At 38.7% G+C, this 23,742-nt stretch overlaps 1 protein-coding gene across 1 annotated transcript; it reads left to right on the top strand.

Moving 5' to 3' along the window:
• The first annotated feature begins 8,964 nt into the window (after positions 1 to 8,964).
• ZCRB1 (zinc finger CCHC-type and RNA binding motif 1) lies at positions 8,965 to 22,918 on the top strand. The gene is made up of 7 exons (XM_006865309.1): positions 8,965 to 9,050; positions 14,499 to 14,527; positions 17,682 to 17,793; positions 18,083 to 18,190; positions 21,549 to 21,661; positions 21,758 to 21,833; positions 22,784 to 22,918. Exons 1-7 carry the CDS (start codon positions 8,967 to 8,969, stop codon positions 22,913 to 22,915), a joined length of 654 nt encoding a protein of 217 aa, XP_006865371.1. The 5' UTR covers positions 8,965 to 8,966; the 3' UTR covers positions 22,916 to 22,918.
• The last annotated feature ends 824 nt before the right edge of the window (positions 22,919 to 23,742 follow it).

Raw genomic sequence — 23,742 nt, 5'->3', positions numbered from 1 at the left:
AGGTCACATTCACAGATTCTGGGGTTTAGGATGTGGACATATGTTTTGAGGGGGGTCACCATTCAGTTCTCTACCCTAGTCCCCTGTGGGGTATGCTTTTACTTCAGTGTGCACATGCAGAATGGCCATGGGAACTGGCCACACCAGGCTTCTTAGTTAGACCAAGTTGTACTGCCTCCCAAGTCGAAGAAAATGGAACCGAGTCCATGTAACATACTGGGGACCAGGCTGTGGCATAGTGGGCTATTGAATACGCCTTACTGTTTGTAATGCCCACTGAACAACTCTTTTCGTGATGGGTCTGGGTAAGAGAAGGCAGGAGAAGTTATAGGATGGCATGATTCAGCTGTGAGTGTTCACAGAGTTCATTGAAATTGTAAACATTTAAAACTCTAACATGGGCATAAAATGAACCATCTCAGAAGCAGAGGGTTGGGGTGGGGACTCTCACTACCATCCCAAAGCCAAGAGTAGAGCGTGTCCTTTGGGTCCAGAGGTCCCTATACATCCAAACTCCTCGCCCCAAGAACAGAAAGCGGTGACACCGTAGGAATGACAGAGGACCCTCAGCAGAACCAAGAGACAGTGCACACAACAAAGCGATGGCTCCCCAGTCCATGGAGCAAGGAAAGCTGAGGGCCTTTGGAACTAGGCTTGGCTGCAGAGTGGGGCACCGCCAGGCACTTACCTGGTGGTGGTGGTGGTGGGGGGGGGGGACTAGGTTTGCTGATCCATGGAACTAGAGTCTAGTGCCTGTGGACTGAGGCTTATGTCCACAAAGGCATGCCCTCTGGGCATTTATCAGCAATGTGAAGGAGCTTTGTAACAATGCCTGAGCAGAGCAGAGGCCAGGCCAAGGGATCAAGGGAGAGAGGTATACCAGCAGGCATGGCTGGAAAGAGGCTATTCTGACTCTGACCTAAGAACTGTATCCTGAACATCTCTGATCCTAAATTGTAACCTAATTAACTTCCTTAATGGAGTCCAAGTCAACACTCTAGGAGAAGCGCTGGGCTGCTAACTGCAATGTTAGTGGTTCAAATCCACCAGCTGCTCCTCAGAAACCCTATACAGGGTCACTGAGTGGAACTGATTCAACAGCACTTAACTTCCCTAATAACCCCCATAACCCTGAGCATAGCCTGTAAATTCTGTGTAGTCAGTGCAATGAATTATCAAGCCCAGCCGAGAAGTATAGAGTGCCCTGGGAGGGAAGGCTGGTATCAAAATTGCTAAGAGGATTGGAGGCGGGAGGTATGTCTGACCCATGCATCATATGAATTGGTCTTGGGCTGATTCTCCTTCCCACTGGTAAAGAAGTCAGATGATGATACCTCTCAATACGTTTTTTGCACCACCCCATCCACTCTGCAACCTGTAGACAATTTTCATTCTAAAATACCTCATTAAAAATCTCTCAGTGCTTCCCGCATCCTACAGAATAAAGTCTTAATCCTAAATGTGAAAATGGGTTCTTTATTGCCTTGTTCCGTTCTGCTTCAACTCCTACCATTTCCTGAACAATCACCAGGTCCTCCCAACATGCTAACCTACTCTGTTCTGCAAGTGCACCATATTTCTCCGCACCACATCTTGGCACGTGCTTTTCCCACTGACTATAACATTTTTCTTGTATTTGCCTTGAAGCATCTACTCATTCCTTCAGGATTCAGATCAAATGTCAGCTTTTCTTTTCTCCAGAAACTTGTCCCTTCTTTGAGTTCCCCAAACACCCTGCTATTTCTTCCCTCCAAAACTAAACACGGTGTGGCAATGTAGGATGATAAGCACTTAAGTAACCTCAGGGTTGTAGGTCCAAACCCACCAGCTGCTCCTTGGAAACCCTTCACAGGGTTGTATGAGTCAGAACCAACTTGACAGCACTTAACTAACTAAACACTACTGTTATGACAAAAACTGAATACTTCTTAACTCCTTTTGCTTAACAGAATAAAGGTATACTTACTCAGTATTAGTCAAACAGACTATTCATGTGACCACTACATGAGCTGTTCCAGGGAACCTAAGTGTTAGCTGAGCTTGGACATTCTATTAGCTCCTTTCCCACTTCCCAGGACACTGATGCCACTTCACTTTTGAGCAAAAGAGAGTAATGAGATTCCTTTTGCTCTAGCTTTTAAAGCAGTGAGTCTCAAGTCTGGTTGCACATCAGAATCATTTAAACAGCTTTAAAAAATATCAATGCCTACGCCCAACCCTATGAAATTCCTATTTAATAAGACTGGGATGTAACTGGCTCTTAAAAAAATTTCTTTTAAATCTTAAGCTTCTAATATGAAGACAGTATTGAAATCCAATTGACCTAAAGCAAGTACTTCAGACATCCTAAAATGAAACATAAAGCTTTTTAAGAGTTATGTTAAACCTATAGAATACATATACCTTAATGTTTTTTAATGAAAACAATTTCAAATTCCAGAAACTAAATTAAAAATGAATTTAGAACATAATTAGTAGAAGTCTGGGGGGAAAAAAATTGATGCCAACAGTAAATGTTCAAAATAGAGCAAAATACCTACAAGAAATAAGTGTTTTGGTGCTCAGGAAGAGATGATAAGAAGTTAAGAAAAAGGAAATTTAAACTGACTCTTGAGATCGCTTAAATATCAATATACAATAGTGAAGAAGAGAAAAAAGGGAGAAAGCATTAGTGGAAACAATGTATCTGAAAAAGAAAGACATAGGAAATGAGCCTTGATAGTTACTCAAAAGCTTTTGTTTCCTCTACTATGTGGAGGGAAATGTGCAATAGACATTAAAAACATGTAAATCCTTAATTTGGTGGTGGTTATATGCCTGGGAGTTGGTTCCAACTCATAGCGACCCTGTACAGGGTTTCCAAGGCTGTAAATCTTTACGGGAGCAGAAAGCCTCATCTTTCTCCTGCAGAACAGCTGGTAGTTTCGAACTGCTGACCACAAGATTAGCAGCCCAAATCATAACCACTATGCTACCAGAGCTCCTTAATCCTTAATCTATACAATATTAATGAAGTAGATATTATCCCTAACAGTCTAGATAAAAAACATGGACACTGAAATGCTCAATCATAGCCAGCTGTACCCTGGAGTCAGGCCTGCATGCTTTTACAGCCCAAACTCTTGTCACTGTATCACACTTCCTCAGAAAGGAGATAGCCAAGAAGCACAGAGCAGATTCAATGGCATTAAATGGCACCACATGGCAAAAAGCTAGAGAAGAAACTTACTGAAGGCTTTTAGGCACAGAAATGAGGAGAGAGGAAAGTGATCATCCCTGAAAATCAACCTGACAGTATGAGGGGACTTCAAAAAGTTCATGAGAATTCTTTTCTGTTTTTATTCCACTTTCCACACAGATTTTTTTAGACCCCTTCATGGTGGCGCTGGCAGGTTTGAACTGCAGGATCAGCAATTCAAACTCACCAGCTGCTCCTCGAAAACCCTATGCAGGGTCACTATGACTCGGAACCAACTTGACAGCCCTTTAACAACAACATATATAAAATAGATAAGCGGAGAGGCTAGAAAACCAGACTGCTTAATTGATGAACCATGTAAAGTATGACATTATTTAGTTTCACAAGTTACTCAGCAATGTTTTAAGGCTATTTCCTACTATACTGTGCTAAGTATTTAGTAGGGGCTTCTTGACTGTCCATCTTTAGTGCTCCATTAAGTGAAATACTATTTATACAAGTAAAAAAAATGACCAGTTATCTATGTATAATATTTATAAACCTAAGTTTAAAACTGGCCAGCCTTCTTCAGACTTTCACCTTCCAAATTGTGCGTCAAAGAATAATTTTAATAAGTCATCATTCATAACATGAAACTTTCCTGATCAAGAATCTACATGGTCTTATTAGCCACAATAAATCAATTAATAAATCCTAGCTGCTCCTCGGAAACCCTATACAGGGTCTCTATGGGTCGGAATCAACTTGACTGCACTTAACAACAACAACAGTCTCTCCAAAAGGACTAGTCATGTTAGCCTCTTCACTGTGCACAGAGCAACACACACTATCCTAGAGTTAAGTTGTTTCCCAAACTGGAAAACCTCTTTCAGCTTCTAACCATCAAGGCCTGGCTCAAAATCTACCACTCTCCACAAAGCCTTATTATCTGAACCGTGTAACACTTAAAACAGATTCCAAAATGATGGATGAAATGCCACATGTGATGTACAGGTATCTTTTGTCTGGCTCAGACTTTTTAAAAGAAAACATTTCATTAACAACATTTTTCAACTGGAAGTTATCACTATTTGGAAGTACATTTTTAAATGTTTCTTGAAAAAACTGGATGCTCTGGCAACACTGGGACCATACTGTTACATGGCCACAATCAACTAAAGCTAAATAGCAGCCCACCCCGCCCTTTCAACAGGCTCTTAGGCTCTATGTCAACCACCTAATTTCTGAGATTATAGCTGTAGAAAATGCCTAAATGTGTATCATGTGCCACAAAGTGTACTGTCACTAGATTTACGAAGATGAGTTCCTCCCCACCCCTGCCCTACCTCTAGTCTAGTTTACTAGGGAAATCTAAGAGACAAGCAATTACTATACATGTGATCAGTGCTGTGATGAGGGAAATAAAAGGTACTTATAGCACACAGCAAAGTATCTTAACTCTTATCTATGAGAAGTTGGAGAATGCCCCTCAGCTGTTTAGACAGCTAAACTCTGATCTTTATTAGGAGGAGTTATCCAGTAACAGGTATAGAAGTAAAGAGACCACAAATCCCAGAGAGAGGCAAAAGGGCCTTTGCAAAGACTTCCCCAGCCCACAGACAGGAAAAGTATTTTGAAAATGTGAAATCAGTTCACTATGGCTAGAGTCATTGCCTAGCCTTTACATCCAGGTGTCAGAGAAAATGCTCAATTGAAAGGATTGGAAGGGAAAGCCACGTTTCAGTTAAGTTCAGGAGATAAAAGAGTTTCAGTAAAAAGGCTGAATATGTTGAGTTTGTTTTGGAAAAAAAAAAAATTCAGAGAGCACAGCTGTGTTGCTGAGAGGAGAAATAAGTAAGAAAAGGAGGGAGAAACAGTAATCGCCTAAATCAAAAGCGATAAAACACAAAGCAGCATAGGAATGAGGGTACAGTATATGAGACCAAAGGGGCTTACATCTTGGGTGGTAACCAAGGACAACATGTGGAGCATGGTAGGTTTGGCTGGCCACAAATTTCCCAAGAAAGTTAGTCCCAAAGATCCGCTGGATGGGGTAGCATTTAGACCTCTCAAAATTCAGCTGCGCCCTGGATGGATTGTACTTCCGTCTCTCTAGAAAGCATCGGCTTCAGTCTGGATTGATTGTGCAAGCTCCAGGAGAGTCTCTGACCAGGCTGCTGACAGGCAGGCTTCTAGGATATGGTTAGAGGCCTGGTCTGTGTGTGCTGGTGAGTAGAAGTTAAGTATAAACCTTGCATTATTTTTCTGCAGTAATGATGGATCTGTTTATGGTCTCTTAGAAAAAAAAATAGTGTGTGCCCATTATAGATTTACAGGAAGTAAAAAGTGCCAGAAGTGCAAAATTAGTTCCTACCAAGACTCAAGGTAGGTTACTGTGTGTTAAACTCTTCGCCTAAATTTGGCCAAGGAGGGGGTGGGGGAGGCCTATTTTACACTTTTCTGTAGCTCCCGAAATGCCTAATACCGAGCTGGGTAGGGTCGACTACATTCACAAAAATTACTGATTACCTGATTGATCTCGGATCATTGGCGTTACCTAGCTCAGTGCTCTTTTTGCATATTAAGACGTTACGAAAACAAAAAACCACTATCTTAGATCTAACACTTTACATTATTCCAAACTCCACTGCGTCTCTCCAACCCAATCCGCATCGGCAGAACTGTTGCACTGTTCAAGTGCAGCAGAAGACTCTAGGTACCGCCAAAGAAAATACCTGCCAGCCTGACCATCCTTCTTTCATCCCCGCGCCCCCCAAATGTAACAGGCAGCGCGCCACTACCTACCCACCTCTCAGACAGGTAAAATGCGCTCAACGACTCTGGGCCGCCAGGAGATCCCGTAACGTAGTCGTCCGTTCCCTACAGTTCTCTCAGAAGGCACTTCCGGCGCGCACATTGCGTCACCAGAAGCGCCCGCCTTTGTGCCCGCCTCCCGGGTCTGGGTCTTTACTGCGTCGGAGGCGCGTCTAACAAGAGCCAGGTAGAAGCAGAATGGCCGTTCCCTTTTTGCTTAGGTGCCTGACCCCTACCAGGACCCGTGATACTGCGGACGCGGAGTGAGGCGAAGGTTGTCTGGGTTGAGCCTCAGCTGAGCCTAAGGCTCGCGCGCTCCTAGACTCTTCGGTCAGACTTCTAGTAGTCGTTAAGTTCCGTTGTGTCGGTTCTGACTCATAGCTACCCTGTATAGGGTATCCAAGGAGCAGCTGGGGGGTTTGAACCACCGACTTTTGGGTTAGCAGTCCAGTGCTGATCTTACAGTGCCACACGAGGACTCCGGGCCCGTCTTAGCTGAAGGTAATCGCCTGCCCAGCTGCTTCTCTTTCCCTGTGGGTGTCCTCCCACACCCGGCCGGCCACCTCGTTTACCACTCACCCCCATCCATATCATTCCATTTATATCTGTACCTGGAGTCCTGGTGGGGCGCTGTGGGTTAATGCGCCAGACTGCAAAGCCGTTTGAACCACAAGGTCGGCGGTTCAAGCTCACCAGCTTCTCGGAAACCCTATACAGGGTCGCTATGGGTCGGAACCGACTCGATGGCACTTAACAACAACAACAACCTTCACAGTTCTCACTGAAACGTGTAATTTACGTATAACTCCAAATGGGTAACTTTCAAAAAGCGACTTACCCATATTGAGTTCTTGAACTTTCCTAAATAAGTTTTTAAAACCCCAAGCATCTAGCAGTTTTCCCATTATTTCGTGAGTTGCGTGCCTTATTAGCAGTGTTTTCGCTGTTTGTGACAATCCGTTATCCTCATCTCAAACACATGCTTGTTAAGTCGAGGCGGTTCCGACACATATCGACCCAGTATAGGGTTTCCGAGGCTTTAAAACTTCGCGGGAGTAGAAAACCTCACCTTTCTTCCACGGAAAGGCTGGCAGGTTCAACCTCGGACCCTGTGGTTTGCAGTCCAGATCTTATTGTTATGTGCCTACGGCGGCTGGTGCGCTTGAACAGCCAACAGTGAGGTTCAAACCAATTTTGCAGTGCAGTGCATTAACCCACAGCGCCACACCAGGATACCTTTTTAAATAAAAATTTGAGCTTGGTTATATTCGCTGTAATTTTCAAAAATAATTTTCTTTGTAAATTAAGATGTGAAAATTAAATACAAGTTATACTGTAAAGAGGGAAAAAGGTGAAGCTTTCTGCTCCTGCAAAGATTTAAAGCCTCAGAAACCCTGTACAGGGTCTCCCAGAGTAACAACAGACTTAAGGAGCTTTAACAACAATACTTGTAAAACATCCCTCAGGGCATTGAACCTAGTCATTTAACAAAATTGGCAATGACATGATTTTAAAGAACTTTTACATATGTCAAATTGAGAGGCTATAAATTCTCTTTACATCAGAGAAGAATATTAAGAAAGCCAAAAAGGTACCTAGCCATTTTTTTGTTTAGTGAACAGCTGCTAAAGTTTCTTTTTGAGCTCCTGGATTCTTTTTGAAGTGGATGAGCAAGGTATAGTACAAATTCAAAAGACTCTTGTCTCAATTGTCTTACTCTTATTTAGCCTTGGGGGGAAATTAAGAGTGGCTTAAGTGTTTTTACTGCTTCTGTTGGTAATCTACATACAGGAACTAATAAAAATTACCTGAAACAAAGACCAGAAGACTTTGTAAATGGTGTGTGAGGCAATCCCTATACAAACAGCAGGAGTCCTGGTGTGGTGCTGTGGCTTAATGCAATGGACTGCAGAGTCGGTTTGAACATCAAGGTGAGGGCTTCAAGCTCACCAGCTGCTCCTCAGAAACCCCATACAGTGCTGCTATAGGTTGGAACTAACTGGATGGCTTAACAAAATATCCTTCTAAAGTGTTGTATATCTTGACCTTTATGCCACAGCGTTGGTCGCCTCATGAGTCGCTATCACATAAGCACAGGACTGCCAACCGGAAAGGCAGAGGTACAGACCCACAAACCCTGTTGTTAAGTGACGTAGAGTCGGTTCCAACCCATAGCAACCCTATATAGGGTTTCCGAGGAGCAGCTGGTGAGCTTGAACCACAAAAGGCTTTGCAGTCTGGCACCTTAGCACTATACAGAGTCAGAAAAGACTTGGCAGCATTTAACAACATGCCCGTGGCTGTTAATAGCATTTGGGAATTGGGTTGCCTTTGCTATATGCTATTCAGCCAGGATTGGCATAGGGTGTATTTTAAGTGACTCTATTTTGAGATACAAAGATCAAACAAGCGAACCGAAAGAAGCACAGATGGGGAAAAATATGCCAATACATATGAAGATCACCAAGGAGCCAAGAATATTCTCCCAGGCCCACAGAGAGAGCCTTCCCCTAGAACGAACACCCTGAATTCGAACTGCTAGCCTCCTAAACTGAGAAAATAAATACTTGTGAAAACCATCCACTTCTGGTATATCTGTTACAGTAGCACTAGATAACTAAGACCTGACAGCTAGGGGAATTGTTAAATGTTATCGTATCGGTTCCAACCCATAGTGACCTTGTATAGGATTTCCAACGAGCAGCTGGTGAGCTTAAACCAGTGAGCTTGAACCACCAACCTTGTGGTTAAAACCAACTTTGCAGTCTAGCACAGTACTAGGACTCCAGCTAGGGGAATAGGAATGCCTGGATTTAGCCATCATTGTTCCTAACTATTCCCAAAATGTAACTTAAATAAGTAACTTAAATATGGCCAGTTACTTAAATAAGTAACTGGCCATATTGGTTTTACGTGGAGTGAAGAATACCAGGTTTAGACTGTTTATGGTTGTTTTGTTTTTTTCTTTTTAGAAATGAGTGGTGGATTGGCTCCAAGTAAAAGTACAGTATATGTATCCAACCTGCCCTTTTCCCTGACAAACAATGACTTATACCGGGTAAGTTGTAGTGTTGTTGCTATTGTTAAGTAACACCAAGTCGGTTCCAACTCAGCAACCCTGTATAGGGTTTCCAAAGAGTAGCTGGTGGGTTTGAACTGCTGACCTTGTGGTTCACAGTCCAGTGCTGATCCTATACACCAGGAGCTGTAGATGAGATGTAAATGAGATAAATCCAATTTAACTATGGATAAATAATTTATCTATTTAAGACATAGATAATCTATTTACATACCCTAAGCAATCAGAACTCTCTCTGACAAAGTTCTTGTTACGTACCGAACCAAACCAAACCAAACACACTACCATTAAATCAATTCTGACAAATGGCGACCCTATATAGGGTTTCCGAGGCTGTAAATCTTTACAGGAGCAGAAAGCCTTTTATTTCTCCTGCAGTGTTGCTCCTGCGTTTGAACTACTGGCCTTGCTGTTAGTTGTTGTTGTTAAGTGCCATCGAGTCAGTACTGACCCATAGCGACCTTATGCACAGCAGAACGAAACTGATCCCAGGCCAACCTCACTACTGTTGCCACGCTTGAGTCCATCGATGCTGCCACTTGGCCAATCCATCTGGTTCGGGGTCTTCCTCTTTTTCTCTGACCGTCCACCTTACCAAACATGATATCCTTCTCCAGCGACTGGTCCTTCCTGACAATAGATCTGAAGTATGAGAGACGAAGTTTGGCCATCTTGGCCTCCAAGGAGCACTCTGGCTGCACTTCTTCCAAAATGGATCTATTGGTTCTTTTGGCAGCCCATGACACTTTCAATGTTCTCCTCCAACACCATAACTCAAAAGCATCAATTCTTCTATGGTCTTCCTTATTCACTGTCCAACTTTCACATGTATATGAGGTTATTGAAAATACCATGGCAGTAGTCCAGTGCTTATCCTAGGTACCACCAGGGCTCCTTTGTTAAGTACATTATGATTCACTGAAATCATCAATTTAATGAACTGTATTGCAAATGTGAGAGTCCTGGTGTGGCGCTGTGGGTTAATGCACTGGATTGCAAAGTCGGTTTGAACTGCAAGGTTGGCAGTTGAAGCTCACCAGTTGCTTATAGGAAACCCTCTACAGGGTCACTATGGGTTGGAACCGACTTGACAGCACTTAACAACAATTGCAAATGTGAATAGAGGAAAAAAATAGAAACTTGTAATTTCTAAAGAGAAAACATTAGTTTAAACACAGAAGACATAGCACCATCATAAAGTGGGAGCAAATTGTGAGACTGATTATTCTTACTTGGCTTTTGAAATTGGTAACAGGGTGGAGATACGTGGAGGAAAAGGCTGATGCGAGCAGTGATCCTTTCTTTAATCATAAAATTCTAAAAATAAACCTTAATGTACATACTTGGCAGAAGTTTAAAGTCATTAAGTGCTGTTGAGTCAGTTCCAATTCAGCAATCCTGTATAAGGTTTCCGAGGAGTGGCTGGTGAGCTTGAGCCACAGACCTTGTGGTTCAAACTGACTTTGCAGTCCAGCGCATTAGCTCACCACGCCATACCAGGACTCCAGAAACTTAATAGTTTAGTAAATTTTGTTTTGGTTCCGGATAGGAATAACTAAGAGAGAAAAAAATTTCTTCAGAAATCTTTTTTCACCTCTTTATCTTACAGAGACCAAATTTCCTGCTGTGTCTTTCCTGCAGATGGGTGGTAATGTTGTTAGGTGCTGGGGCGTCGGTTCCAACTCAGCAAACCCATATACAACAGAATGAAATACTGCCTGGTCCTGCGGCATCCTCACATGCATTGCTGTATTTGAGCCCATTGTTGAAGCCACTGTGTCACTCCATCTTGCTGAGAGTCTGTCGCTTTTTTTGCTACTTTACCAAACATCATGTTGTTCAAGGACTGGTCCCTCCTGACCTCTCCAAAGTATGTGAGGCAAAGTCTCACCATCCTTGTTTTTAAGAAGTATTCTGGCTGTATTTCTTACAATACAGACATGTTCGTTCTTCTGGCAGTCCATGGTATGTTTGAAATTCTTTACCAACATCATAGAGTCCTGGTATGGCACTGCAGGATATGCACTAGACCACAAAATCGGTTTGAACCACAAGGTCAGAGGTTCAAATTCACCAGCTGCTTCTCAGAAACTCTATACAGGGTTGCTGTGAGGCAGAACTGACTCAACAGCACTTAACAACCAACATCATAATTCAAAGGCATAGATTCTTCTTCAGCCTTTATTCACTGTCCAGCTTTTTGTATGCCCATAGACGAATGAAAATAACCATGGCTTGAGTCAGATACAGCAGATGGGTAGTTGAGAAGAATGAAAAGGGAGGATATGAATTCTTTTTTTTTTCATGAACCCTTTTAAGTGTGTCTTGTTCTCAATGCTACTTTCAGAAAATGTTATAAAAGGGCTGTTGCATATTGCATAGGTGAACTACGGTATTTGGTTGATTAACTAAGAGTTCTTGAGTCTGAAAGAACACGAGAAAGTGAATTTTAGCTTCCTTATATCAACATAATAAGGAGCTCTGGTAGCGTAGTGGTTACGAATCGGGCTGCAAACCTTAAGGTCAGCGGTTTGAAACTACCAGCCGCTCCGCGGGAGAAAGATGAGGCTTTCTACTCCTGTAAAGATTTACACCCTCGGAAACCCTATACAGGGTCGCTATGGGTCAGAACCGACTCGATGGCACATAACAACAACAACAAAATATCAACATAGGGACATTTCTATATTTAGTGAACGCTTGCTATATACTGAGCATTATTCCAAATATTAGAGATATACAGGGGGGATCAAAAAGTTTGTGGGAAAATGGAATTAAAAGATAATAGAATTTTCCACAAACTTTTTCTATGAGCCCCCTCATATAAATGAACACACAGATAAAAATATCTCATAGAGCTCGCAGTATAGTGGGAAAAATAAACTATAAGTAAAATGATATTGTACCTTAGTAATAGCTGCTAAGGACAAAAAAATAAATTAGGAAAGGACAGCTATTAAATGTTAAGTTGAGAAGGAGGTGAAATTTTAAGTCAGAAAAGCCCTCATTGGGGTGATTTTTTTTTTTTTTTTTTTTTTTAAATCAAGATCTGAAGGAATTAAGAGCCAACTGTGCAGACCATCCAGGTGACAAGCATATCAGCCATAAAATAAATCAAGTGGAGAGAAAAAGACGGGTAGTCAGAGAGGCAAACCCACAGCAGGGAAGAAGGTCTTGTCAGACATACATAAATCATAGTAATAACTGGATTTCACTCACAAGTGAAATGAGAAACCATTAGAATGTACTGAACACAGAAATGACCATATCATATTTACATTTTAATAAGCTCATTCTGGCTGCTGTTTGAAACTAAAACTCAGTAGAGGGCAATGGGCACAGAAAAGCAAGGGCAGACAAAACAGGGAGATCACTTAGGAAGCTCTTGGCAGTAATTAAAGCAAGAGATACGGAGACATTTCTGTTTCTAAGTATTGTACTAGACGCTAGAGATATAAAGGATATTGAAACTTCCCCCTAGTAGGAGATTACAGTCTAATGAGATAATGCCATTCATACTTTATTTAGCAAGCTTTCATTGAGCAGCTTTCATATTCTAGATAAGTAGTAGGCACTTTGCTTATTTAGGTCTTAGATCACTTCCTGAAGATGTTGACCCTTGAGCTAAAGTTTGAAAGACAATAGGTAACAAGGCTTAGTTCTCCTAGAGAGCTGAAATGCTAAGATAACAAAAACATATATAAAATTCCAAGACAAGAAAACTTGATATATTCAGAGAGCAAATATTTTCTACATAGAAATTGCAGAAAGACCAGTTGAGAGGTTTATTGAAGTAATGATCTGGACCAAGTAGCATGTAGTATTTTAACTACTTAATGAATATGCACTATGACTAGATAGCCTTGTAAGTACTGGAGTATGGTCCCTGGCCTCGGTGAACTGGAATTGATAGTAACAAGGGTAGAAAATTGATAGAATTTTTTTTTTTTTTTGGAAAGATAAAATTGATAGGATTTGGTAACTAATTAAATATGGAGAGGAAGATGATAATTCTTTTGTGAAGGAGCTCTGTTGACATAACGGTCAGCACTCAGCTGCTCAACAAAAGGCCAGTGATTCAACCCATCTATTCACCTTGAGAAACAAGACCTGACCATCGTATGGTTATGAATCGGGCTGCTAACCTCAGGGTCAGCAGTTCGAAACTACCAGCCGTTCCGCCAGAGAAAAGATGAGGCATTCTGCTCCCGTAAAGATTTACAGCTTTGGAAACCCTTACTATGAGTCGGAATCAACTCCACAGCATATAACAACAACGACAATCTTCCTGAGAAGTGCCTGGTGGGCTCAAATCAACCTTGTGGTTCCCAATCCAGTGTTTATCCTGCAGAAACAACCTAGTAAATCCTATGGGGCAGTTCTACTCTGTCATATAGGGTCACTGAGTGGGAATCAACTAAACACACAACAATTTTTAATATGGATGATCACCCAAGGAATGTAGTGTTATTTTATTGTTATGTGCTGTCCAGTCTGTGCTAACTCATAAAGACCCCATATAGGGTTTCAGAGGAGTAGCTGGTGAATTTGAACTGCTGACCTTAAGGTTCAAACCAACCTTGCAGTCCAGTACATTACTCCACAACGCCACACCATAGGTGTTATTAAAGCCACTGAGAAATTTTGAGGACTGCCAACATTGACCAGACTATTAAAGGAAGAAGAACCTATGTGGAAGACTTGAAGGCACAACCAGAGAAATAGAAACAGGCCAGAAATTACTATCAGTGTAACAGGCAAGAGGGTTTCAAAAGAGAAAGGAAGTATCAACAGTGTATATGTAGAAAGATCAGGTAATATATATGAAGCAAAATAGACACTCATTAGATTTGGCAATCATTTGATGACTTCACTGAAAGCATATTTCTTGGAGTGGGAGGTATAAAAGTCAAACTGCAGTGAACTGAGTAATTGGGAGAGTGAGAGTGTAGGAGATTTCAATAGGCCTGTGAAGGAAATAGATTTTTCATTACAGAACCTTTTTGTTGTTATTTTATGTTTTAATTAGCAGTCTAAGGATCTGTGTTCTGAAACATTGAGTACAACATTCATATTCAAAGTACATGGTTTCTCTAGGAGTTGTGGTGGGATTGATAGTTGCCCTGGCTATGCTAAAGGAAGTCCAGTGTGTGTGCCTTAGCACTACCATACAAGGAGTGTTGGTTTCTCTTGTATCCACTCCACTAACAAACTGTTAAGAACTGAGCCAGATACATGTGACTGTAACAATGAGAATATGAGTAGAACCTCCAAAAATATCTATTTCTTGAGAGCTGCCTTATATACTAGAGGCTAAAATGTCTCATAAAGTACAACAAAGAATTGGGTCATTAGTACAACCTGAAAATGTAAAATTTTTATGATTTTAAATTAAAGTAGAAATTATTATGTGGTCTTTTGTTTCAGATATTTTCCAAGTATGGCAAAGTTGTAAAGTAAGTATTCACATTAAATTTTGGAGCTTCATTTAAAAGTTCATCTGAATTTGTTTCTGATTTTTTTTTTTTTTAATGGGAATAGATTTATTTTTTTCTGTTGTTGTTTGCTGTTTTTATAAAACATATATTAGATATAACAAAGAAAATAAAAACAGTACTATTAATGTTTTTATGTATATTTCAGATACTTTTCTACATACATAAACACATCTAGACAGTTCTTTCCAGAAAGACTTAATTTTGTACATGCATTTTTTTTGTCTTATTTGACTTGTCATATCATGAATATTTTTCCATGTACTTTAAAGAAATAGCCTCATATTTAATGATTTAATGGTATTTTACTATATATCATAATTTATTTAAACAAACTGTATCATTTCTTACCATATTACTAAGGACTATGCATAATTCTGTTATCAATTATAAGATATAAATTAAAGGTAATTTATAGCTGATTAAACAAGTATTTTGATTACTAGAAGTTATGACATATATTATGAATGAGTCATTATTTACCAAACAAATGTATAAAACCAAATATTTCAATGTATATGATGCTTAAAATGCTTATGAGACTGATAAATAACATATTCTCTGCCTTCATAGAAAACTTAGGAGTTAGAAAGAATGGAAATTAAAAAATGGTTAATGAATGATAATATCCATTATTTAATACAAAAGGAACTTAAAGTTCTCTTTAATTCACTGTGTTTTAATAATCAAAAGTATACTATGGGGAAAATAAGTAAAATTCTGTCACTTTATGTTATAACCAGTACTTTAAGACTCAATCTGGTATGTATTTGAAATCCTATTTAAATTCCTGAGAATTTCGTGCATACTTATTTTGGCTACTTATTTTTCTTATAGCTTTCCATAAATTCATTTTAAACAGTTGAAGTTCATTTGTTTCTTGATATTTTTAACATCTTTTAAACTTACTTCTCTACTTAAGATCATTATCAAAAGTGCTTCTGGGTTAATGTTTGGATCATTAGAATTTTCTAAGAATCTCAATCAGAACACCAATAATGGATGATATGTAACACTTAATGAGGTGCTAGGTGCCTGCTTCTGTAATGAATTATAGCCAAGAACACCCTGTTGAAGCAGTTCTACTCTATAACACACAAGTGACCATGTGTCAGAACCAGCTCCATAACAGTGGGTTTGGTGTTGTACTTTTGTCTGTTATTAAAAACTACTTTTCTCATGTGTGCCTACCTTTTGTTGTAAACATATTAAGCTAGGCATGTAGAAATCACAAAGCCAACCTTAGAAAAGTTTATATTAAAATAATTGAAAAGCAGCATTGTGTATATATAAACAAATGATCTCAGGAGAATCTAACAAATAGAAGTTATTTCCACATAAAGAGATTTTTTGTTGTTAAGTGCCATCTAGTTAGTGCCAACCCATACCGCTCCTGTATAGTGTTTCCGAGGAGCGACTGGTGAGCTTGAACTGCCAACCTTGTGGTTCAAATGACTTTGCAGTCCAGAGCATTAACCTACAGCACCAAAGAGATTAGGAAACTAATAATTGATGTGCACTTTGAAAAATGAGTCAGTTTTAATAAGCTAAGATTGAAAGGTGAAAGAAGATAGAAACAATGAAAAGAGGTACCAACTTGGGGATAATAGTCCATGCTACATGAACACTGACTGAGAAGCTTATTTTAACTAGAGCTCAGAGGTTATGAGTGGAGAGTAGTAGTGAAAGATAAGGAAGGTGGGAACCATATCATACAGGATTTTGATTCCTGGTCCAAATTGGAATTTGGAAGCTCCAAATATTTTTGAACAAATAAATGATGTGATTTTATTTGCTATTTAGAAGACTTTTCTGTTGGTATATAAGCAATAAATAGTATCAAGGAAAGCATTAAAAATAGGCTGTAGGAATAATAGTGATGATTCATAGCAACATTGTATAGGGTTTCCAGGGAATGGCTGATGGGTCTGAACTGCAGACCTTGCAAGGTAGCAGTCCACTGTTTATCCTACTGCACCAAACCAGTACCCATGAAGATTATAGTCTAAAAAATCTTATTTTTTCTGTGGTTTATAATTCATTATGCTTAATTACTGTAGTACTTAAATTTTCCTAGATATGGCCAGTGGGGACTACTTTAAGCTAGTTTGTATGTTTATTCTTGTAAAAGAAATGCCCCATCTTTGGGGTTTTTTTGGTTTAAGCTCCTCTTTATTTTCTAAAGTAAAGGATGTTCTGAGCTCATCTTGTTATTCTAGAAAATAGAATAACAAGATGAATAACAAGATTCTATATGCCCTAGCCCTGTCATTGTTGTTGTTAATTGCTCTTGAGTCGGTTATGACTCGTTGCAACCCTATACAAGGTTTCAGAAAAACTGCTGGTAGATTTGAATCGCCAACCTTGCAGTTCAAACCGACCTTGTAGTTCTTATCCTACAGCACCACACCAGCTAGTTCTCCAAGGAGCCCTGCTGAACATTGATAAGTTTAATGCATATAGAGCAAGAGCCTCAAGACTAGACTTGTTTAAGGGGTCAGGAGAAAGAGCATGCTCTGTGCTCTTCTTCCCAGCCCTCTCACTCAGGTATGTTGGGTGGTATGGCTAAGGACCAGTAAACTGGTTGTTGTTGCTGTTAAGTGCCGTCAAGTTGGTTCCAACTCATTAGAGTCTTGAAAAAGACAATTTAAAATACAACTGGATCTGAAACCTAGCAAAATAGAACAATTTAAGTAGTTCCTTTTTCTTTTTGTCTAGAAAGGAATACCTCAGTTTGTTGTTTTGTGTTTTGTTTTTAAAAGATGAAGACCTTCGTATAGGAAAAGAATCATGCTCATTCTTTAAGATTACACTGTCTCTGTAATCTCTTTATGTCAATCTTCAGCTTTCTGATTACTCCTCCCATTAATATTTGATGTATCATACATACACTCCTTGTAGCTGTGCTCACTTGTATTGAATTGTTGTAAGAGTTGCTCGTTTTCGCTCTTGATTCCCTAGACTCTGAAGAGGTAGCTGATTTGTCAAATATATTTATTTCTCTTTGTAACTTTTTTTTATTAACTTTAAAAAACAAAACAAGTTTTCTTAGTATTTATTAGTATCTGTTTATTGTTGCCTTTTGTTTTTTTAAACTATTTCTTTATGCTTTAAGGGTTACTATAATGAAAGATAAAGACACCAGGAAGAGTAAAGGGGTTGCATTTATTTTATTTTTGGATAAAGAATCTGCACAAAACTGTACGAGAGCAATAAACAACAAACAGGTAAGTCATTTGTTCCCAAGGCTTTTAACCCAAAAGCCTTTATTCTCATCCTGGAAAAAAATGTGGGGATTCAGATAAAAAGCAGTAGATTCTGTGGATATCTATCTTAGTGAAAATAAAACTTTATGGGAATCCCCAAACATTGATAGAATCCAAGGAATCAGAACACAAAAAAGAATATGCCACATCCAAGTAGCCAACTGATATAAAATGGAATTAAATATATAAAGAAATGAGACCAAGTAACTGATGATTCTATGAAATACGTTTACATTGTTCTCTGGTTTAGTTATTTGGTAGAGTGATAAAAGCAAGCATTGCTATTGACAATGGAAGAGCAGCTGAGTTCATCCGAAGGCGACACTACTTTGATAAATCTAAGTGTTATGAATGTGGGGTGAGTAAACCTAACTTAATGAAATTCTCCATATTTTAAACAAAACTCAGGACTTTACAGTTTTGATATTTACAATATTTTCATTTAAGATATTTTTACTTTACTTATCATCATCAAAATTTCTGACTGGCTCAAACTGGGTTATGAAATTCATTTACTTAATTGCTATCACGGACTGAACTGTGTTCCTAAAAAATATGTGTCAGCTTGACTAGGCCATGGTTCCCAGTAATTGTGTGGTTTTCCTCCATTTTTCCTGATTTCAAACCATTATGATCTGATATTATCTTCCTTCCTTTTGTGATGTTGTTAGGTGCCATCATGTTGGCTGTGACTCACAGCAACCCTATGCACAGTAAGAACAAAATGCTGCTGCCACTGTCAGTCCATCTCATCGGGGGTCTTCCTCCACTTTACCAAACATGATGTCCTTTTCCAGGGACTTGTTGTTGTTGTTAAGTACCGTGGAGTTGGTTCCGACTCAGAGTGACCCTGCACAGGGTTTCCAAGGCTGTAAATCTTTATGGGAGCAGAATGCCTCATCTTTCTCCTGCGAACCGCTGGTAATTTCGAACTGCTGACCTTGAGGTTGGCAGCTCGACTCATAACCACTATGCTTCCAGGGACTAGTCCCTCCTAATAATATATCTGAAGTAGGAAAGACAGTCTCACCATTCTTGCTTCTATGGATCTTTCTGGCTGGCTGTATCTCTTCTAACACAGACCTGTTTGTTCTTCTGGAAATCCATGTTGCTTTCAATATTCTCCTCCCAACACCATAACTCAAATGCATCAATTCTTCTACAGTCTTTCTTATTCATTGTCCAACTTTCACATGCATATGAGGCTTCTGAAAGTACCATGACTTGAGTCATGTGCACCTTAGTTCTCAAACTGCCATCCTTGTTCTTGAACATTTAAAGAGGTCTTGTGCAGCAGATCTGCCAAATGCAATACACCTTTCACATGCATTTGAGACATGGCTTGAGTCATGCACACTTTAGTTCTCAAACTGACATCCTTGTTCTTGGAACATTTTAAAGAGGTCTTATGCAGCAGATTTGCCAAATACAATACATCTCTTGTTTTCTTGAGTGCTGTTTCCACCAGTGTTTATTAGGCTATGCAAATCAACAGTGGATTGCAGTGGATCCAAGCAAAATTAAGTCTTTGCCAACTTCGATCTTTTCTCCATTTATCATGATGTTATTTACTGGTCCAGTTGTGAGGATTTTTGTTATCTTTACATTGAGGTGCAATCCATCCTGAAGACTATGGTCTTTGACCTTTAACATTAAGTATATTAAGTCCTCTTCAAGGTTGTACCATCTACATTTCACAGGTTGTTAATGAGTCTTCCTCCAATCTTGATGCCACATTCTTCATATATTTTAACTTCTTAGATTATTTGTTCAGCATATAGATTAATGAGTATGGTTAAAGAACGCAACTCTAATGCACACTTTTCTTGATTTCAAACCATTCAGTATCCCCTTGTTCTGTTTAAATGACTGCCTGTTGGTCAACGTACAAGTTCCTCATGAGCACAATCAGGTTTTTTGGAATACCCATTCATCCCAATGTTATCCACAGCGTATCATGATCCACACACTCAGAAGTCTTTGTATAATTAATGAAGCACAAGTAAGCATCTTCCTGGCATTCTTTGCTCTCAGCCAAGATCCATCTGACATCAATAATGACATCCCTAGTTCAACATCCTCTTTTGAATCTGGCTTGAGTTTTGACAATTCCCTGTCGATTAATTATTGTAGCCATTATTTATGTATCTTAGCAGAATTTTACTTGCATGTGATGTTAATGATATTGTTCGATAATTTCTGCATTCCTACCTCTCTTTGAAGCGGGCACAAATATGGGTCCTTCCAATTGATTGACTAGGTAGCTGTCTTCCAAATTTCTAGGAATAGATGAGTGAGTAGCTCCAGTATTTCATCAGTTTGTTGAAAGACTTGAATTTGTATTCCTTTAATTCCTAGAGACTTGTTTTTTTACCAATGCCTTCAATGCAGGTTGGGCTTCTTCCTTCAATACCATCGGTTCTTAACCATATGCTATATTTTGAAATGGTTGAATGGCGACCATTTCTTTTTGGTTTTAATTTTCTTCAGCTTCAGCCTGAACTTGTGTATGAGACAGATGTTGATCTGTCTGCAATAGTCTGCCCCTGGCCTTGTTTGGCTGATGATGTTGAGGTTCTCCATTATCTATTCCTTCAGATCTAGTCAATTTGAATCCTCTGTGTTCCATCTGGTGAGCTCCAGGTGTATAGTTGCTATTTAGGTTGTCGAAAAAAAGGTACTTGCAATGAGTAAGACATGGCACTTATACAATTCCATCATGCAGTCTCCAGCATTATTTACATTACCAACACCATGTTTACCAAATACCTATCCTTCCTCTTTGTTTCCAACCGTTGCATTCCAATAAATGTGTGGCTACTCTTTTTTAAATTCTAAGTAATTATCAATGCAGCTTGATTGCATGTTTGATCACTTTCATACTGAAGATGTTGGTAGAATTCTTCTATTTCATCATCATTGGCTTTAGTGGTTGGTTCGCAAATTTGAATAATAGTGGTCTTAACTGGTCTTCATTATATCATACTAAATATATGTCTGTTTTTTAAATTTTTTCTCCCGCCAAAAATAAATTATATTTATTTTTTCAAAAGTTATTTTACCATTAAAACCCTTTTTTAATAGGATATGTTTACATTTTTTAGTATACCTTTATTTTAAAAAACAAGTTTGAAAATGCTTCTTTAAGCATATTCTCTCCACTAGGCCACTGAGTGGAACAGCTCATCAATAGTAAAACTTCTTAGGTTCATCCATATATTGTATAGTTTATTTGGTACCTTGTCAAATATGCTGCAAAAGCGTAATTGTTTTTCTCTTTATTGTTCTAATCATGGCCTGATCTCTTCCCACACGGCCACTTTCACATATCACTTCTTAAATGTATTTTAGTAAGCTAATTAAGGAGCCCTGGTGGCATGCTGGATTACACACCGGGCTTCTTATCATAAAGTCAGCAGTTTGAATCTACCAGCTGCTCTGCAAACTAAAGATGAGGCTTTCTGGTCCAGTAAAGATATATTTTAAATGTTTGAGGGAAAAATGTTTCTATTTACTTTTTTTAGTGAAACTTCTGAAATTCTTCCTAGTTGTTAAGATAGTTTGTTGGGAGTTATCATAAACTTGTCCTTCTAAATATTAAAAGTAATGTGTTTTATTATTAATTTCTTTCTGTTGGGTTCAAGTGTGACTACTCTTTTTTAAATTCTAAGACCTCTTAATCGTTTGTCTTCTCCTTTTTTAATGGGGAACAAAAGGAAAATGGTCACTTAAGTTATGCCTGTCCTAAAAATATGCTTGGAGAACGTGAGCCTCCAAAGAAGAAGGAAAAAAAGAAAAAAAAGAAAATTCCTGAACCAGAAGAACAAATGTATGTATATCTACTTTGACAAAATACTTTATTATGTTTTATCTGTTTCCTGAGGTTGAGCGCATTCTCTTTTTTTTTTTTTTTTAAATAATTTAGTGAGGAAGCAGAAGAAAGTGATGATGAAGGGGAAGATCCTGCTCTTGACAGTCTCAGTCAAGCCATAGCTTTCCAGGTACTAACTGCATCTTCTGAGTGGATTAGTTTCATGTTCCTATCGTACTTCATTTTTGATCATCGCCTTATGGCAATCCTTGTCTTGTCATTACCTCTTTAACTTTAGGAAATGAGACATTAGTTAGCCAAGATCATTAGACCAGTATGATAGAAGAGTTACCATCGTTCTTTCTAGATTTAAAAGGCCCCAAAATACCTTCAATGTCTTAAAATGTTTTCTTTAGAAAATCAAGCAAATTATTGGATGAAAGCAGGGTAGCCCAACAGAAAATATTCTGTTAAATCAAACATTGTTTTAAGAAGAAATGCCATTTCAAAACAAAACCAAAAACAGATTTTTGATGAGCATTAAAGACCCTAATACAAGTGTATGAAACATTCTTTTTGAAAAGGGTGTATGATCTTCTAATTTTATATAGTCAGGGTTTTTGTTGTTTTTGTTAATATAATTGATAAATTATAAAAACATATGTTGGTTTATTTTGCCTTTTAGTTAACTAATGTCTTCTCACATACATTTCTACCTCCAGAAAGGATGACAAGTAGATTTCATTTCAGGTGCCTGTTAATTAATTAGTTGTTGCTAAGTGCTGTCAAGTCATTTTCGACTCACAGCAACTCTTGCTCTATAGGGTTTCTAAAGAGCAGTTGTTGAGTTTGAGCTCCCAGTTTTGCAGTTCAAACCAACCTTGTGGTCCAGTGCTTATCCTACAATGCCCCACCAGGTCGAAGTTGACAAAAATCATTTTGAGTAACAGTGAGACTGAGACAGAACGTGGCAAAGAAAAATCAAAATCAACAGCCTGATGGAGTAGAGTTGCCTGCCATGGGCCATAGAAGTTTGACAAAATTATGGCAGTTGTGTGTTTTTGCCATGCTTTGAATTAATGCACAATATTAAACAGATTCCTGGTCTTTTTGTTTTTTGTTTTCTGCATCACATTACAGCAAGCCAAAATTGAAGAAGAAGAAAAAAAATGGAAGCCCAGCTCAGGGAATCCCTCAACATCAGATGATTCAAGACGCCCACGGATTAAAAAAAGCACATATTTCAGTGATGAGGAGGAATTTAGTGATTAAAATGAATATTTATTATGTAAATACCATTAAATTTTTTAAAAATCTTAGAGTACAAAGTTCAGTGGGGAATAAACATTACTTCTAGAACTTTGAGTATAAGAACACTTGTTACCAAATAGTTTTCTACTTTAAAATAGTCCATAGGAAATTGAAAAACATTTTCAAGTATCATGTTTTAGCTTACCTTTGCACAGTAATAAAGATCAAGATTTGTTAATAACTATTAATTCTGAAAATACTATTTTAGTAATGTTTCTGTCATCTCAAGAAAAAAGTGCATACTATAAAGATTTATTTGGAAGGTTCATTATAAAAGCTATATTCATACTGCACTGGTTTACATGAGTACTCTTATGATAAGCTTAATCTTTAAAACAAAAACTTCCTAAAATTGGGAAAAAACGGAATGATTTATTGTTATTAAGTGTTAACTTTATCCCAATCTTGATAAGTTCTAAATACCCATAAAATACAAGGGGATTTCAAAAAGTTCTTAGAAAAATTCCATGAACTCTTTGAAGCTCTTGCATATAAAGTAAAGTAATTCTGAAAGGCTTGTCTGGCCTGCCCTATAGTTCCCCAGGAGCAACTGTTTCTTTTCATATTTGCATGTTGTTGTTGAGTCAGCTATAACTCATAGCAACCAAACACAACAAAACACAGTCTTGCCAGGTCCTGTGCCATCCTCACGATTGTTACGTTTGAGCCCATTTTTGTAGCCATTGTGTCAATCCATTTCATCAAGGGTCTTTCTTTTTTTCTCTGACCCTCTACTTACCAAGCATGGTATCCTTTTCCAGAGACCAGGTACCTCGTGACATGTGAAA

This window comes from Chrysochloris asiatica, unplaced genomic scaffold (assembly GCF_000296735.1).
Source record: "Chrysochloris asiatica unplaced genomic scaffold, ChrAsi1.0 scaffold00077, whole genome shotgun sequence".
NCBI classification, from domain to species: Eukaryota; Metazoa; Chordata; class Mammalia; order Afrosoricida; family Chrysochloridae; genus Chrysochloris; species Chrysochloris asiatica.
Note: the sequence above shows the minus strand (reverse complement) of the source record. Positions and strands in the feature narration are given on the sequence as shown.